The 15324-nt window shown below is 48.9% G+C and overlaps 1 protein-coding gene across 1 annotated transcript; it reads right to left on the bottom strand.

Moving 5' to 3' along the window:
• Positions 1 to 220: 220 nt before the first annotated feature.
• Positions 221 to 12840, bottom strand: LOC147645396 (serine/threonine-protein kinase PAK 3-like). Its single transcript, XM_086874665.1, has 11 exons — positions 8869 to 12840; positions 8333 to 8422; positions 7759 to 7933; positions 6219 to 6282; positions 5474 to 5522; positions 4984 to 5096; positions 4274 to 4391; positions 3751 to 3850; positions 3090 to 3286; positions 1603 to 1740; positions 221 to 486 (listed from the first exon to the last, which is right to left on the bottom strand). Exons 1-11 carry the CDS (start codon positions 9289 to 9291, stop codon positions 385 to 387), a joined length of 1569 nt encoding a protein of 522 aa, XP_086730791.1. The 5' UTR covers positions 9292 to 12840; the 3' UTR covers positions 221 to 384.
• Positions 12841 to 15324: the final 2484 nt, after the last annotated feature.

The raw sequence follows: 15324 nt of genomic DNA, 5'->3' as shown, positions 1-15324 counted from the left end.
TCAAATAGAAATGCCAGAGCTGGGCAAAACTTGGCCAGTTGGTCATATTCCAAAGGCAGTGTGGTCTGGAGAGGATGAATGAAGAGGAGCCTTCCCCCCTTACAAACTGTACCAAAGAAGCCATCAATGTCACTTTCCACCTCTAAGAGAAAACTGACAATTCAGGAGGAAATGTTGAGCTTTCTCACAGGGTCAGAAGGAGAGAAATGTTCCAAAGGAGTTGAGATTTTAGAAATTTTATTTAAAATCCTACTCTACAATCCTATACTACAAACCTACACTACCATCCTGCACTACAATCCTACTCTATAATCCTACTCTACAACCCTACTCTATAATCCTACTCTATAATCCTACTCTAAGTTGGTCATGGAGAAGACAGTTCTAAATTAATTGTTGCATTCCTGCCTCCTCCTTCCACTTTTTCACTGCAACGATGAGAGGTGCCAGGCTGGACCCAGGCATGGCCGATGTTATAAATTGATGCTGCAGAAAGGAAAAGAAAACAACAAGAAAGCATGATTTTCCAAGCTAAGAGCTTCAAAGGCAGGGGAATACTTTTTAAATGAAACGGGGATTGAGTCTGAGTAGGTAAGGAGCATGGGGCAAGAGTGGCACAGGTTGCCCCAAGAGCTGGTAGGTGGCCCACCCCTGGAAATATCTGAGGTGTGAGTATCCTGATCTCTTGAAAGATGTCCCTGCTCATTGCAGGACATAGACTAGATGACCTTTCCATGTCCCTGTGTGTTAGTTTGAGATGAATTGACATTTAGGGAAAGAAGTAAGAAACCCCGCGCGGAAGTGATTTCTTTGAGAGAAGCTGCTGGGAGCTTCCTCTGTGCCTGAGACAGGCCAATGGCTGGCTAGTTCTGAGAACTGACAACATTTTGCACCATTTAGAAATGAGATGTGCCTCTGTGATGATGCACATTTTGAAAACCACCAGCCCGGGCACTGGCCCTCTTTGCTTCCGGAGCCCGAAGGTAACGGAGCTCTGGTGAGGCCGGCCCTGCTCGCCCACGGCCTGTGCTCCTGGGGGAGGCCGGGCCAGAGCCCAGCGGCTCCCGGGTGGGGGATGGAGGCTGCGGGACCCCGGCCCCAGGCTGGGCCAGGCCATGGCTGCTGACATCTTGCCCACACTAAACCCTCTCCCCGGCGTGCAGCGACGGCTCCAGGCCGAGCCTCCCCTCCCAGCGGCTCCCGGGCAGAGAGAGGGGCCCAGCACAGCCTGAAATCCAACACCGTGACTGCCATGACCTGGGTGAGATTGAACCCTTTCACTGCACAGATGAGACCTTTCTTATTCTTGTGGGCCTGATAATAAAATTTGTTATTCCTTTGAAGTTTGAAGCCTGTTTTGCCCTTCTCCTGATCCATAGCTCCCAGCAAGAAATGAGTAAGTGCCCTGGTGATTTTAGCCAGCGCTAAAACCCAGCACTCCCTGCCAGCCCAGCCCAGTCTAGGATTGCTCCCCACTGTCAGCTGAACAGCACCAAGGTTGGAAGGGAGGAGGATGGGGGCTCATCTGATGCCTTGGATTTCAGTGGAGGAAGAGCCCATCCCTGGGACACTGTTTCACCTGCAGCCCTTTTGGCATTTTACCTGCAGCAGCTCCTTGGCAGACCAGCGCTGCGCCTCGCCTTTCTGCAGGCAGCAGCTCAGGAAGTCACGCAGCAAAGGCGAGAATTGTTCGGGCTGCCGCAGCTGTGGGCTCCCTTCTGTGGCTATGTGGAATTTAGCCTGGAGAAAAAGGAAACACAAGGCTCCACCTGCTTCTTTCCCATCTGGAACTGCTCTCCCAGAGCCCATTGTTCCAGCTCCACTCTGCAGTGGCAGTTTTTGCCCTGGCAGAGAGGCAGAGATGACTTTCCTGTAGCATTTGGATGACGACTTTCCTGTATCATGAAAAAACCCAAGCCCCAAAGCCACAGCTTTGCCAACATCCAGCAGATCTTGCTTTGGCAGCTGATTTCATTGCCTGCTCTAGTTAGTAGCAACTACATCAGCAAATACATGTTTCCTTCTCAAAGGATTCCCAGCAGCTTGGCAGCCTTTTTGGAAGAGGGATTATGCTATTCTAACTAACTGTACTATTCCAAGGATTCTTATGTGAAAAGAATCTCTGCAGTGCTTGTTGGTCCCTTAAGCACAGCTGCCATGAAACAAAACTCATCAGGCTTTTTGTCTTGTTCTTGAAAATGATGGTAATTGGAAGAAAAGAAAGGAAATGCAGCAGGTGTTCCTCAGGGAAGGAAACAAACCTTTGGAATCTCATTTTCAACACAGACACATTAAGATGCCTCCACAAATGTATTGGGTTGAAAATGCCTGTTTGGGCACACAGGAACCACCTGCAGCTCTGTCTCTCAGCACTCTGAAAATTTCAGGTTCCCTTATGTGGCAAAAGGAAAATATTCATGGTGAAATCAGAAGTGTCATCCCTGTGGTAACCCTGTGCTGGTTGGATTCTCAAGTCAATGCATTAACGCTGTGCCCATCCCAGAAAGTGCCAGGAAACAAACAGGAGGTTTTGGCAGGCTCTCCTCGTCACCAGGCTCCAGCTTGGTGATATGGAGAAAGTGGCTTGGGTTAGGAAAGAAGGTGGTCACTGAGTGTCTCAGCAGCACTGCACAAGAAGCAGAAGAGACTCTGGCTTTACAGCCTCATCTCCAGGTTTCAGGCAAGTTTCCCTGTGAGAAGAATGGGGCTGTACTTCTTCTCTCAAAAGCACTGTTTTAGAAACTTGGTTTGGTTTGAGTTTCTTTGCTTCATTTCTGGAAAGATAACAGCAGCTCTGAGACGCTTGTTTCCTATTCTTGGGGCCATCTACACAGCCAAAAGAGCTGGAATGACTTGTAAGGCAAAGCAAAATGCTGCCTGAGAATGGAGATGGTTTGGGCGAGGTAAGGCTTGAGTTCCCCCAGTGCTGCAACCAAAGCTCCAGCAGATGCTGATGTGCTGCAGGGCCATTTGTAGAAGGGGCCTTGGTGGAAGTACTTCCAGCAGATGGCCATGGGATTTTGTGCAGTGAGCAGAGAACACGGGACAGGTGAGAAAGACAGCGGGATCAGAGAGTATTTGCTCCTTACCGATCGAGCAGTGAAACTGTCATAAGGAGTTTTTTGTTCGGCCATTTCAATTGCCACAATTCCAAAAGACCACACGTCCACTTTGGGGCCATATGGTTGATGCTTCACCACTTCAGGTGCCATCCACCAAGGAGTCCCGGTCACCGAGCACCGTTGATTTTGCTCAGGGGTGAGCTGAGCAGAAAGGCCAAAATCAGCTGAGGAGAAAGCAAAATACTCTTTTAATTTTAATACTCTCAATTAGGAAACCAAGCCAGAGAATTCCCCAGTAGAAGTTTGAGAATGTGCAGTTGAATTTCCTGGACAACACTCCCTGCTCTGTTTCCCTGGGGCTCTAGCCAAGGAAATATGAATTGGCTACTTCAAACATCCCCCCATTTTTTACACTTCCTCCAGCAGTGCCTTTTGTTCCCCTGAAGGTTTAGATTGCAGCTCCCTCCCTCTGGAAGGAACACACACAGACACACACAGAGCAATAGCACTCTTGGCTGCTTGTGGTTCCTTGTCATAGCTGTGTGCACCCTGCAACTGTGCCTTCAGCCCACAGCAGGGGGGACCCCTGCACTGCCAGCAGCAGCATTTTTGGAGAGCTGGCAGTCACTGAAAGCAGCCCCACACCCCCCATTCCTGGAAGGCTGAAGCTGAGCAAGAATACACTGACCCAGCTTGACAGAGCCGTCGGTTCTGAGAAGGATGTTGTTGCTCTTGACATCTCGATGGATCACGTGGTTGGAGTGAAGAAAATCCAGTCCTTGCAGGCACTGAGAGAGAAAAGAGAACCAGGGGGGCAAAAAGTAGTGCTGTGAGTTCATCGCACAAGCAAGGAAACAGCTGTGGAAGGTTCCCTTTGCAGGGGAATGGGGAGGAATGGCAGAACACAGCGCCATTGAGAGCAAGAGCCTGCTGCTCCCACAGTAGCAGAGCAGCACCTTTCTCAGTGGAGAACTGCAAATGCCAATGCAAGAGACAGAGCTAGAATACAAGAGCAGGGGATAAGAGTACAGGAAGTGAGTCCAGTGAGTGTAGGGGCACTGGCAGACAGTTCCCTTGAGATGCTCTTGCTTGCCCATAGCTGAGCAGCAGCACAGAAACCAAGCTTGGCCCATGAAATCACTCCCGTTCTGAGCCCCTGTTTCCCAGACAATGCAGCTCAAGGCCTTGGAAGCACAGATGGGATCCCTGACCTCCCGACTGACAGCTGCAATCTCTCCTTCAGACATTTGAATCTCGTCGATGAGATCTCTCAGAGTGCCTCCGTCCATGTACTCCATCACCAGCCAGAGTTCCTCATGCACAAGGTAGCTGAAAAAAGGAAACAAGGCCATGCAGGTGAACATGCACGGCTAGGTTGGTTTTTTGCTTGAGTCTTGTTTCTGGGTCCCTGTGAGACAAGGGCAGAAGAAAAGGCATAGACATTGCCTCTAGGCTGTGCAGTGTTTGCAGTCTGTGCTGTCTCAAGGAGAAAGGCAGTTTAGGAAGAGCCCAGATAAAAAACCTGTCACGCATGGCATTTCTGGAAATAAGCACCTAGTCTTCCTGGCATGCACAGCAATGGAAAAGAGGGGCAACAATGCAAGGGCAATCCTCTCTTGGATGGTTCATCAGCATTTAAGAAACTTGAAAAACTCAAGCCCAAAGAACTGTGGAGGCAACGAACTTAGAAGGTATTGAATTCTTAAGATAGGGCTGATGCAGGTTTTTGAACCATTTTCAGTCTGCATTTGCCAGGGTGGATTCATGCAGACAAAATGCAGTCTCTTCCCATCCATTGGAGATAAGTAGAGAAATAATCATTAACAACTCTATTTCCTGCCACGGACCAAAGTGGGTTTTTAAGCTCTCATGCTTGTAGTATGTAAAGAAACATTCAAGGGATAGGACCGTGACCACTCACCTGGCTAAGTAATTCACGATCCTGGGACTCCTATTACTCTCCATGATCCTGATTTCATTCATGGTTAGTATCTTCCTACTTACTCCTTGCACATTTATTTTCTTTATGGCCACCTCAAATGACATTGAAAAGGAGTAATTTGAGAAAATTGGTAGCATGAGACCACAACACACATGGAGCAAGTGATTTTGGAATGGCACAGCCAAGCTGTGCCCAAGTGCCTTGTGATTAGACCTCATCACTGGAGTAATTAGGGAGTGACATTGCAACAGCCCATTTCTCTGCTCCCTTGGGGGCCAGTTACAGAACATGTGGCCACTGGCGATTTGCCTTGTCCACAAAGCCTGTTCCAAGTGCAATTTGCAGGCTGGCTCCAGTCTGTGCTTCTTGTGCCTTTTCAGCACAGCTCTCCTCAAAGCTCCAGCCACAGCTGTCAGCAGTGGGGAAGGCCTGGAGAGCAGCAGAGGCTGCAGGGGCTGTTGACATTTACCTCTCCTCCTGTTGCAATGTCAAGTGCTCTGGAAACCTCTCCAAAACCCCTAGAAAAAAAACAGCAGCAAAGAAAGGAGAAGCCATTTAGATCTTGCAGTGGAAGCCAGTCCAGACAGGAGAGCTCTGCTGTAAATGCCTAAAAGCTGCAGGTTGCAGGAGGGGTCTGCCAGAAGGCAGATGATGCATTTTCCCCTCAAGTGCCTGGGCACTGGGCCTGTTCCTGAAGCCTTGGGCTTTACTGCCTCAGCTCCAAAAGGCAGCTTATTCCTTCATCTCGGCTATCAGCTTCTAAACTGTGCAATTCTAATCCTGAGCACGGAGTATTTCCTTTAGCAAACTCTTGGAGAGAAATGTTCCTGAGAACTGTTATCTGACAGCTCTCATTGGGGGTAGGTTGTGCTTTCAGGCAAGCAAGACCCTTTTCCTTTCATTAGTGTGGCCAGATGATTTGGAGACATCCAAAAATGCGAAGGAAATGAATCCTGAGCTGTCCCACACTTGAGAGACAAGCAGATTTACCAGGTTCTGTTCCTTGCTGCAGGCAAGACCTTGGCAGCATGGAGATGTCTTTGACAATGCCTTCTGAGCACACTTGACAAATTTTGGCCAGTACTGAGAGATGGGGCAGACTAAGCCCGCTGTCTAAACATGTGGACAACTTGTCTGACTTCCCACTTGATGGATATTCCCCCAGGGAAACACCTGGCCCATGGCTGTGTAGAAGTGACTGTGGTTGGACTCACCCGCTGCCAAGACTTTCCAGTTCGATGTATTTTGTGATGGGATTTTCCTTGTTCACCATTCTCCCTGAGGGAAACAAAATGCAAGATGCTGACTCTCAGGCAGAGATCCCAACTTGCAGGAGATGCCAAAGGCAGCCCCGCTGTCTGGGGCTCTGAACCCTCTGTGGTCAGCTGGGCAGCAAGCACAGCAGCAACAAGACAGGCAGTTGTGCAGTACAAATGGGCAGCAGAGAGACTGATTTTGTCCAGTCCTTGGAAGGAAATGAAGCGCAGAGAGCAGAGCAGGGCACAGCACAAGGCTGGCAAAGGCCAAGCATGAGCACTGACAAGCAATGGCAAGAAGACACAGCCAGCCTGAGCCCCTGACAAGCTGTGGCCCCTGTTCAGGACACAACAGCATTGCCTGGGAGATCAGACACAGCCAGGTGCAGATCAAGGCCCTTTTGTGTCCCAGCAGGTGAAGGTAGACACCAAATCAGCTGGGATCTTTTCTCAGCCCCACCAGGTCTTTTCTGAGAGCACAGCACTGGCAGCTGTTATGGGCAAGAAGCAGATTAAATGGGTTGTGCTGCAGAATCACAAAGGGCTTGATGTGTTTTCCCAGAGACTGATCTGAGCAGGGCTTGGGCCAATAGGTAGGATTCTAAGAGTCATGGGAATGGCTGGGAATCAGGGATGAAAAAGTGCCATGGATCTGAGGAATACACAGCACAGGGGCTGCAGGCTCGCTCCTGAGAAATGCCTGCAGTGCTGTTTTATCTGATCACACCACGTGAATGTGTCTCTTGGACACATCTTTAGAAAAATAAAACTAGGATATTAATTACAGATTGTTATACAAGTATCTGTTTCTTCATTGTGGGCCCAATGAAAACATCTCTTGATCTCTGTTTCTGCTGTCACCTGATGTTCTTTCAAAGGAGTCCTCACTGACAAAAATACAGCATTCTCATAAAAACCTTGTAGATGTAGTAGAGGCAATAAAAACAGTCCTAAAAATGACACCAGTAAGACACATGGGGCAGAACAGCTCTTTCAGGATGGAGAAAAGACAAACTCTACCAAAAAACCACCAAAACCAAAACAAAAATCTATAAAAAACACCACACAGAAAACAGAACCACAACAAGAAGACAAAATCCCAAATCAGTTTCTGTGAAGTCTTTTGGTGCTGACAACAGGTGGGAAGTCGGGAGTCTAAGGAGAATTTAGGAATTAAATACTCTGTTCAGTTTGGCCACTACCACACAGAACTTGCATAGATCATTTGCTAGGCCACAGCCTCCTGCTGATCCAAGAACAATTCCTGCTTCTGCCTTTAGTGGCAAGGGAATGCCAGGCAAAGCCGAGCCAGTCCAAGCTGCCCTCAGAGGCAGCAGGAACAGCCAGAGCGCTCTCTCGCTGCCTCAGAGCACAGCAGTTCCTGTGGGGAGTCCTAAATGTCTCTGGGACACCAAAGTGAGGAGGATCATTTGCTACAGCTCTGCTGGCACGTGCACACAATACACTGTCCCTCAGACAAGAAATACACCAGACGTACTCAGTTGCTCCACGAAGTCTCCCTGGCTCTCCTGGAGCTGAGCAGCAGATGTGTCACTGCTGGAAATGGACAAACTGCCCCGGCTCCACTGCTCAGCTTGGGGAACAAAGGCTCCTTTAGATGCTGCTGCTGCTGCTGCTGCTACAGCAGATTGAATGGAAGAGCCTGTGTAGATCTGAGAGAAGAAAGGAGTTTGTGTCAGGAAGCTGGCTGGCAGAGATTACCCCGAGTTCCCCTTTCAAATGCAAGCCCTTAGGAAGTTGCTGTTAGCCACATGCAAAGCTCATCAGCTGGATTTTTTGGATGCCCACTTCTGGAACCAAATGGTCTAAACTCGAGGTTGGTTTTAATCAAGTTGATGGCCAGTTTCATATTCCATTTTCCTGGATTTTCTGAAGGATGACTGCAACAACGACCATTGCACTTCCTCCCAAGGATCCCTTTCCCCCTCCAAGGGCTGCAGACACATTTGCAGCTCCTTGTTCTAATGTTGGAGCTCCTCCCCCTCAGTCCTCTTTTCCTGCACCATCTTCAGAAGGTGCTCAGCCTGCAGCACTTGTGCTTGGGACAGTACCTGTGCCTGCCGCCGACCTTGGGGCTCTTCATCAGCCGGCATTTGCTGGAAGCCTTCGCAGGCTGCCAGGTGAGATATCAACACGTCCACCTCAAGTCAAAGAGAACAAAGCAGTCAGAGACCACAGCTTGTCCCTGTGTGCCAAGGCTCATTGACTGTGAGCAAAGGGAAAGAGCAGGACAGCAGCAGATTCACCAAGGGATACAGACAGCTTGCAGCTTGTATTCCAAATCTGTCTGGGGGACTGTGTTCACTTGCAAAAAGCCCTGAAGAAACAAGGAGAGCAGGAGCAGGCCAGCAGGAATCCCTTGAGATGAGTGCTGGCAAAAGGGGCAAATGACTGGTGCCACTGTCCAGGGCAGCAGCTGAGACTGAGCACAGCAGGAAATGTCCTTCCAAGCAGCTGGGATAGACACTACAGCAGGATGGCACTGAGAGGCATCAGCCCAGCCCCCTGCTGCTCTGCAGAGGAAAGGCAAGAAGGGCAGAAAGCACCAGACTGCAGTGACTGCTGTGCCTGTCGCTCTTTCACTCACTCGATTTTCTAGAGCCTCTTGCTGCTGAGCGAGGAGATCTAATTTCTCTTGGATGATTCTCCTTTCTTCCTCCAGCCTGTTCTCCCTTGCCCTGATCCTAGCCTCAGCTTCCTGCAGCTCTGCCAGAAGCTCCTCCTCGGAGGCCTGTGAAGAACGACAGAGAGGAATTTCCATGAGTGGAGTGTCTGCCTCACTTTCACTCACCTGGTTTCGTTGATTTCCTCTCTGCCCGTGGAGATTCATCTCCTCCTCGATGTTTCTCCTTTCTTCCTCAGGCCTCCTCTTCACTGCCATGATGGCCATCGGAGCTTCGGGCAGCTCTGCTTGGGGCTCTGCCTCGATGTTCTGTACACACAAATGGAGAGCAAGTGCCTGGGAGCTGCCCTTTTCAGGCCTGCCCTGCCACTCCTGCCCTTCTGACATCTACACTCTTGTTAGAAATCCTGCTCAGTCAGGAGACAAGGATGTGTGCAATTGGATCCTCTGCTGCAGGTCAGAGAGCCTCTATGGCCACCTCAGGATATGGAAGAGGACCAAGGTGTTTCTCCTCCCTCTTTTGTCAGCTGAGAATTCTGAGTGGCACTGACAGAGATCCTCAAAAGGCCCCAGCAACAAATTAATTGACACACCCCTAGGGATGCCAATGAAGGAAGCCATGGGTCATGTAATGCATGTATGACCAAAGTCACCAAAAACCACCTAAACCATGGAATTGTCTCACCTCACTAGGACAGGCAGAAATTTATAGTTTAAACAGGGAGTGTCAGGACAGAAGAGGCAGGAGGAGGAAAACAGCTCTAAGGAGAAAAAACAACCATCTCTAAAGGGGTTCTTAGCAACAAAAGACAGCACTCAAGGACTTGCAGCTTTGCCCCCACACTAGGCTCCAATGCAGTTTCCAAAGCTGCAGACTTCACCACAAAACGTATCAAGAGAAACTTGCCACTTGTGGATTTTGCCTCAGAAGAAGGGTTCAGAACTACACAGTTTGTTTCTTTGGCCACACAGGACAAGAATGGCCGGCCACAGCTTCATGGACAACACAATCATCTCCTTGCAGCTTATCAAAAGCCAAAAGACAGGTGGCCTAAAAGACTCCGCAGAAGTGAAGAATTACTCCAGAAAACTGCAGAACACTTCTCCAGGTCATGCAGAGGTTTCCAAAAAGGGAAAGCAAACAAAGCAAGCCCTGTGAGCCCCAGAAATGCCATGTGAGCCCTTGGCCATGGCTTGGCAGAAGCCAAGAGACAGAGCTTCCCTGAGCCAAGCAGCCAGCTGCTCACCCGCAGGCAGCAGCGCTTTGGGGCCTCAGCACGACGGCTCAAAGCCCAATTTCCAGCTGCCACGGGATGGGGGAATGGCTGGGTGCTGGCAGGACTCCAGCACTCAGCATCCTCAGCCAGCAACAGCAAGTGCTGGCTGCTCAGAAACTTGCAGCTCTGCCTTGCACTAAAGACAGCAGCACCCAGCACTGGCACTTACTGTCTGGGCATGGTCAGGCTGAGCTGTGACCACAGCTGGAGGCTCGTGCTCCTTTTGCTCATTTTGCTCCTCTTTGGCCTCTTCTCCAGGAGCAGAGGGAGCCACAGCAGAGTCTGCTCTTGCTTCTGGGCTCTGTGGACAGATGGTGGAGTTAGGGACAGGCAGCTCCCTATCATTTAGAACCTTATTTCTCTTCAGCTCGATTTCTACAACCAGCTCTACCAAGCACAAATCATCAGCTTTGATAGCAATGGGATTCTAAGTCTCTCCAACTAAATCAAAATGGGTTAATTCAGCCAGGCTGCAAATAGCTCTGAATTAGAGAGTTCACCCTGGCTACTATCAGCAAGCAACGTTCTCTCTGCAAATCTGAGCTTTGAGTTCTTTTAAAGCTCTGCAATGGAAAATTAGGAAATAGCCAACAATGCCTTTGCTATTGCTGTTGTAAACATGGAAATGGATCTTCTTTCAGCCCACCCAGCTGGCCCTCTGCACTCTACTGCCACAGGCCAAGCTCACAGTTCCCTGCACAATTCTGAAACACCAGGAGCATCAAATGTTCCTTTCTGACTCACCTCAGGATCGGCACCTCTGAACACACGGGTCAGATGACCTGCAGTGGGCAAGGAAAATGAACCAAATTCTTTGAGAAAACTGGAGAGAACCGTGGCCTGTTTAGAGCAGCATCTGAGAAGATCTCCCAGTCTGCATTTTCAAAGGTGTCCTGCTTGACTGGTGTGGTTTAAAGCAGCAACTAAAAAATCACTAGGAAACTCACTTATTTCTGGCTGTGAGATATGGATTAGAACAAGAGCAAAACAAGCTTAAAACTTAAATGGAATAAAGAAAGTTCATTAACAAAAACTACAAGAATACGAAACCAGAATAAAACTTCCAGAACAACCCTTTTCTCCCCCACTACCCAACCATTCCCTTGTTTACATGACAACATGGAGACAAAAAACTTTGGAACTTTGGTGTTTAAAACAGTCCCAATTCCTGCTAGAGTCTTTTCATCAGTCTTTGTAGAGAAACAGAAGTCTTCTTCTGCATTCTATGGAGTTTTTCACAAGAAAACTATTTTTCTTCATAGCTTTCTATTTCTCTGATGCCAGCTGCCCGCAAATCTGCCATCAGTTGTCTCCTCCCATTTCCCATCACTCTGAGGTGTGTTATGGGTCATGAGTCCAGGGATGTCATTTTTATGAATGAGTTATTCAAAGGCAAAAGTTCTCTTTATCTGTTTTTCTGAGCCCTCCTGGAAACAGAAGTTTTCTTTTTGCTTCTTAAAAGCCACAAATCTTCAACTATGACTTCTCCCCCTCTGTTCCAGCATCTCACAGTGTCACAACTACTTCATCATTTGCTCAAAATCCACACTTGGAAACACTCCATTCCTCCCAATATACTCTGTCATGAATTATAGGAGTTTTTATTCAGAACACTACTGTCCATCTCCATAGCTTTAACAGAAAAATATTTCAGCTTATTAAAGCATATCCTTTCTCTTCCCCCTCTCAATTTAATTTTTTTCTTCACTCTCTTTGATAGGTTGATGGTTGATCACTCCCTCTCTCTCTCTCTCTGGAAAAAAAGGATTAATCTGCAAGTCTCATGCAGGTAGTAAAAGAGTTAAAATCTTGCTAAAGCTGCAGATGTTGATGGTGTCAGGTTTCAGTTCAGTGGCAGAAACTGCAAACCAAGTCAGGCCGGCCGGCTCCGTTTCTCCCCCGACCCCGCCCTCTGCAGCCTTATCCGGCCTGGAGAGGGGGAGGAGGCCGAGACAGAGCCCTGTGACCTCGTCAGAAGCCAGAAACCAAAGAGAGCAAGAAATTCCCGGCCTCACATCTTCAGGTGGTGTTCACAGGTTGATCTCACTTCTCAATAGTTAAAACCGCTGCCAATTCTCACCCATGGCCAGGAATTAGTCAGGAGAAAAAACTCCCATCAGCCTCCAGCAGTTTCAACTTCCCGAGCTCCCAGAGCTATCTTAAAAGTAAAGTCACCCCAAGAGATTGAGCCAGCAAAGTGAGGAAATGCCAGACTCTGCTGCCACAGGCTCTCCCGTGGAGGGAACAGAAGCCCTGCAAATGCTGCCCGCAGCCCCCTGGCTACAGACACCCCGTGTTTTGCTGAAGGTGTTGACAGGAGCTTGACCAAACCAGGGGCATCCTCATGGTCTTTGTGTTTCAATAGCAACCCGGTCACTAAGAAAGAGCAGGGAGACCTACAAAAGCCAGCTCAGGTTCCAGCCAGGGAAAACCTCTACTTACGTGCCAGGTTGGTGAGGTAATAGCCGGCATAGCCGATGACATAAATGGTGCAAACGGCAACAGCGAGCTGCTCCATCATTGTAGCACTGCTGTGCCAGTTTGCACACTCTGCTCCACCACAAGAAGAAACAAGGCTCCTGTCAGTGTGCAGCTGCCCACTGACAAACGCCTCAAGCAGGAGGATGCTCCTGCACTGAGCAAGCCCAAGAGCTGCTCTGACCCTGAGGCCTTCCGTGCACCAAGGCAACCTTGGGATGTCACCACGACAAGGTGGCATCCATGCCCTGACATCACAAAGCCAATGCTCTGCGCTGCTCTGGGAATTGATGCAGAGCAACCCAACCTTCCCTACAGCAAACACAAAATTGCCTGGGAGCTTCTCCTCTGTCACAAAGGGTCACAAAGGGTCACAAATCCTTTGGTGGGCTGTGGGAAATGGAAAGACAGAAACTTCCACAGATACTGAAGGGTTTGATTTACAGCCTTGGAAGGAGCTTGGGTTCATGCAATGCTAAAGGTTCACAGACGTTGAGTCAAGAATTCATAAGCTTATGTTCCTATAGCTGTAAGTAAGAATATGCCAGAAGTAAATAAGAAACTGTATTGAGTGAGATGATGGAGAGTTTTCAACTGTAATTGTGTGATTTTATAGAGTAGGCTATGAATCTAAATATTATCCTAAGAAGCACATGTGTGTACGTGAGCTAGCAGTCTATTGGGTGAAAAGCAGACACAGTGCAGCAGAACTTGGCAAAGGTGAAAGGTGATTAAGTAATAATAAACTCCATGTCATCTGTCCTTTGGGCCAGAATGTGATATATTGCTGTGTAACAAAGAAACTCGTGACTACCTTTGAGCTATGGCCCACTTGTTACCCCTCCAAAATCTCATGCCTTCAGACTGAGACCTTTTCTGATATATTTCAGCAATAAATCGACTTCACAGCACCAGTGGTCCCACCCGTCATTATTTACAGCCTGACAATGGGCCAAACCCTGTTGTTCAAGAGATCCAAGAGTAACTCCAAGATTGCCCTGTGGAGAGAGAAAACAAAGAGAACTTGTCCTAAGAGAACAAAGATTGCTCCTCAGTCAAGGCAGGATGGATGGAACAGAGTTTCTAAAATGTAACAAGTAGCAGAAGCAGAGTAGTTTGCAGAAGAAATTGTTATACAAGCGCTTCTCCTAGAGAAATAAACTGATGTTGCTAATAGGGAATTGATCATGACTATTATTCGTTAGCAGCCATCTGAACATTTATACTATTGGCTACCCAGGCTCACACTATTCTAACCCAATAGGAAAAACAGCACAAAAGTGATGTACACTTGTAATAAATGTTTCCAGATATACCACCCCTGGGGACCGTGCATCGTTCATGCGCTGCAGTGCCCCAAGCACCCACATCCTGCCCCACAACTGAGCTCTGAGGTGGGAATAAACCAAAGGAAATTGGGATTTTGGCCACTGATGCTTCTGACTAAACCCAAGAATGCCTGTTCCTGTGCCAAAGGAACTGCACAGCCATCAGCCTGCTGCAGCACTGCTGGGGCATCTCAAAGAAGCATGTGGGCCTGTGCCTCACCCCTGGAGCCCCCTGGGCACATTTGTGAGCCACAGAGATGAGGCTGCAATGGTCATAAGGAAAGAGAAGAAGAAAGTCACAGAAGAATGGGGGAAGATGTAGGAGATGGTGGGAGGAGGAAGCCAGAGGGATCAAATGGGTAACTTTCATCCAAATTGGGAGCTACAAGGCAGGGACCCAAGAGATGTGGAATAGAGACCCCATCACCTGTGACTTCCTTTCTCAGCTGAAAAGAAAAAGAATAGAGAAATAGCTGGGTTTTAGCTGTGTGTCTAGATATGAAGCCACGCTACATTTTTGGATGGCACCACACAAGTTCTTCAAGTTTTCTCCAAGCCTGCAGGTTCCCCTGCCCCAGGACCACCAGTGGCCAGTTTTGTTGGTTTTGCATGGGTTAAATTTTGGTGAGGAGGGAAGAAGCCAGCCATGGGAATGCTATTTCTGCTAAAAGGAGCTGCTAAAAGCTTTTTCCATGCCTGGCAAAACCAATCACTGGCTGGCTCTGAGAACAGGCCCATTGCTAAGGCAATTAGAAAAGCTGGAAACACTTTGATGACAACAGATTTAAGAGAGGAAAGAAACGTGGGAAGCTCTCTTTCTTTCTGCCCTCCGAGGGGTGGTGAGGGGGCACCAAACCCCTTCCCAGCAGGCCAGCTGTGGTGGTTTGGCATTTTAGAGATAAAAGCAGAAAACACCCACAGAAGTGATTTCTCTGAGAGCGGCTGCTGGGAGTTTCTCTCTGCTTGAGATCAGGCCAAGAGCCTGCCAGTTCTGAGAACTGACAGCATTTTGCAGCACTGAAAAGTGAGATCACCTTTGTCAATAGCACCTTTTAAAAACTCCAGCTGGGGAAGTTGTCTCTTTTTGTTTGCAGCCTGGAAAGGTATTGGAGCTGTGGTGTGGCTGGCCCCGCTCCCTGCGGCCTGTGTGGCCTGGGGGGGCTGGGCTGGAGCCCAGTGGCTCTGGGCTGGGGGGATGGAGACTGCGGGACTTCCCCCGGCCCCAGGCCAGGCCGGGCTCTGCTGTGGCCCCTCCCGGGAAGCCCTCCCAGTCCCATTCCAGTGGGGTGGCTGAAGCCCTCCCCAGGGGGACCCCGGCCCTAAGCTGGGCCGGGCCA

Source organism: Cyanistes caeruleus, unplaced genomic scaffold (assembly GCF_971803275.1).
Source record: "Cyanistes caeruleus unplaced genomic scaffold, bCyaCae1.hap1.1 HAP1_SCAFFOLD_381, whole genome shotgun sequence".
NCBI lineage: Eukaryota > Metazoa > Chordata > Aves > Passeriformes > Paridae > Cyanistes > Cyanistes caeruleus.
This window is presented reverse-complemented; position numbering and strand designations above follow the sequence as displayed.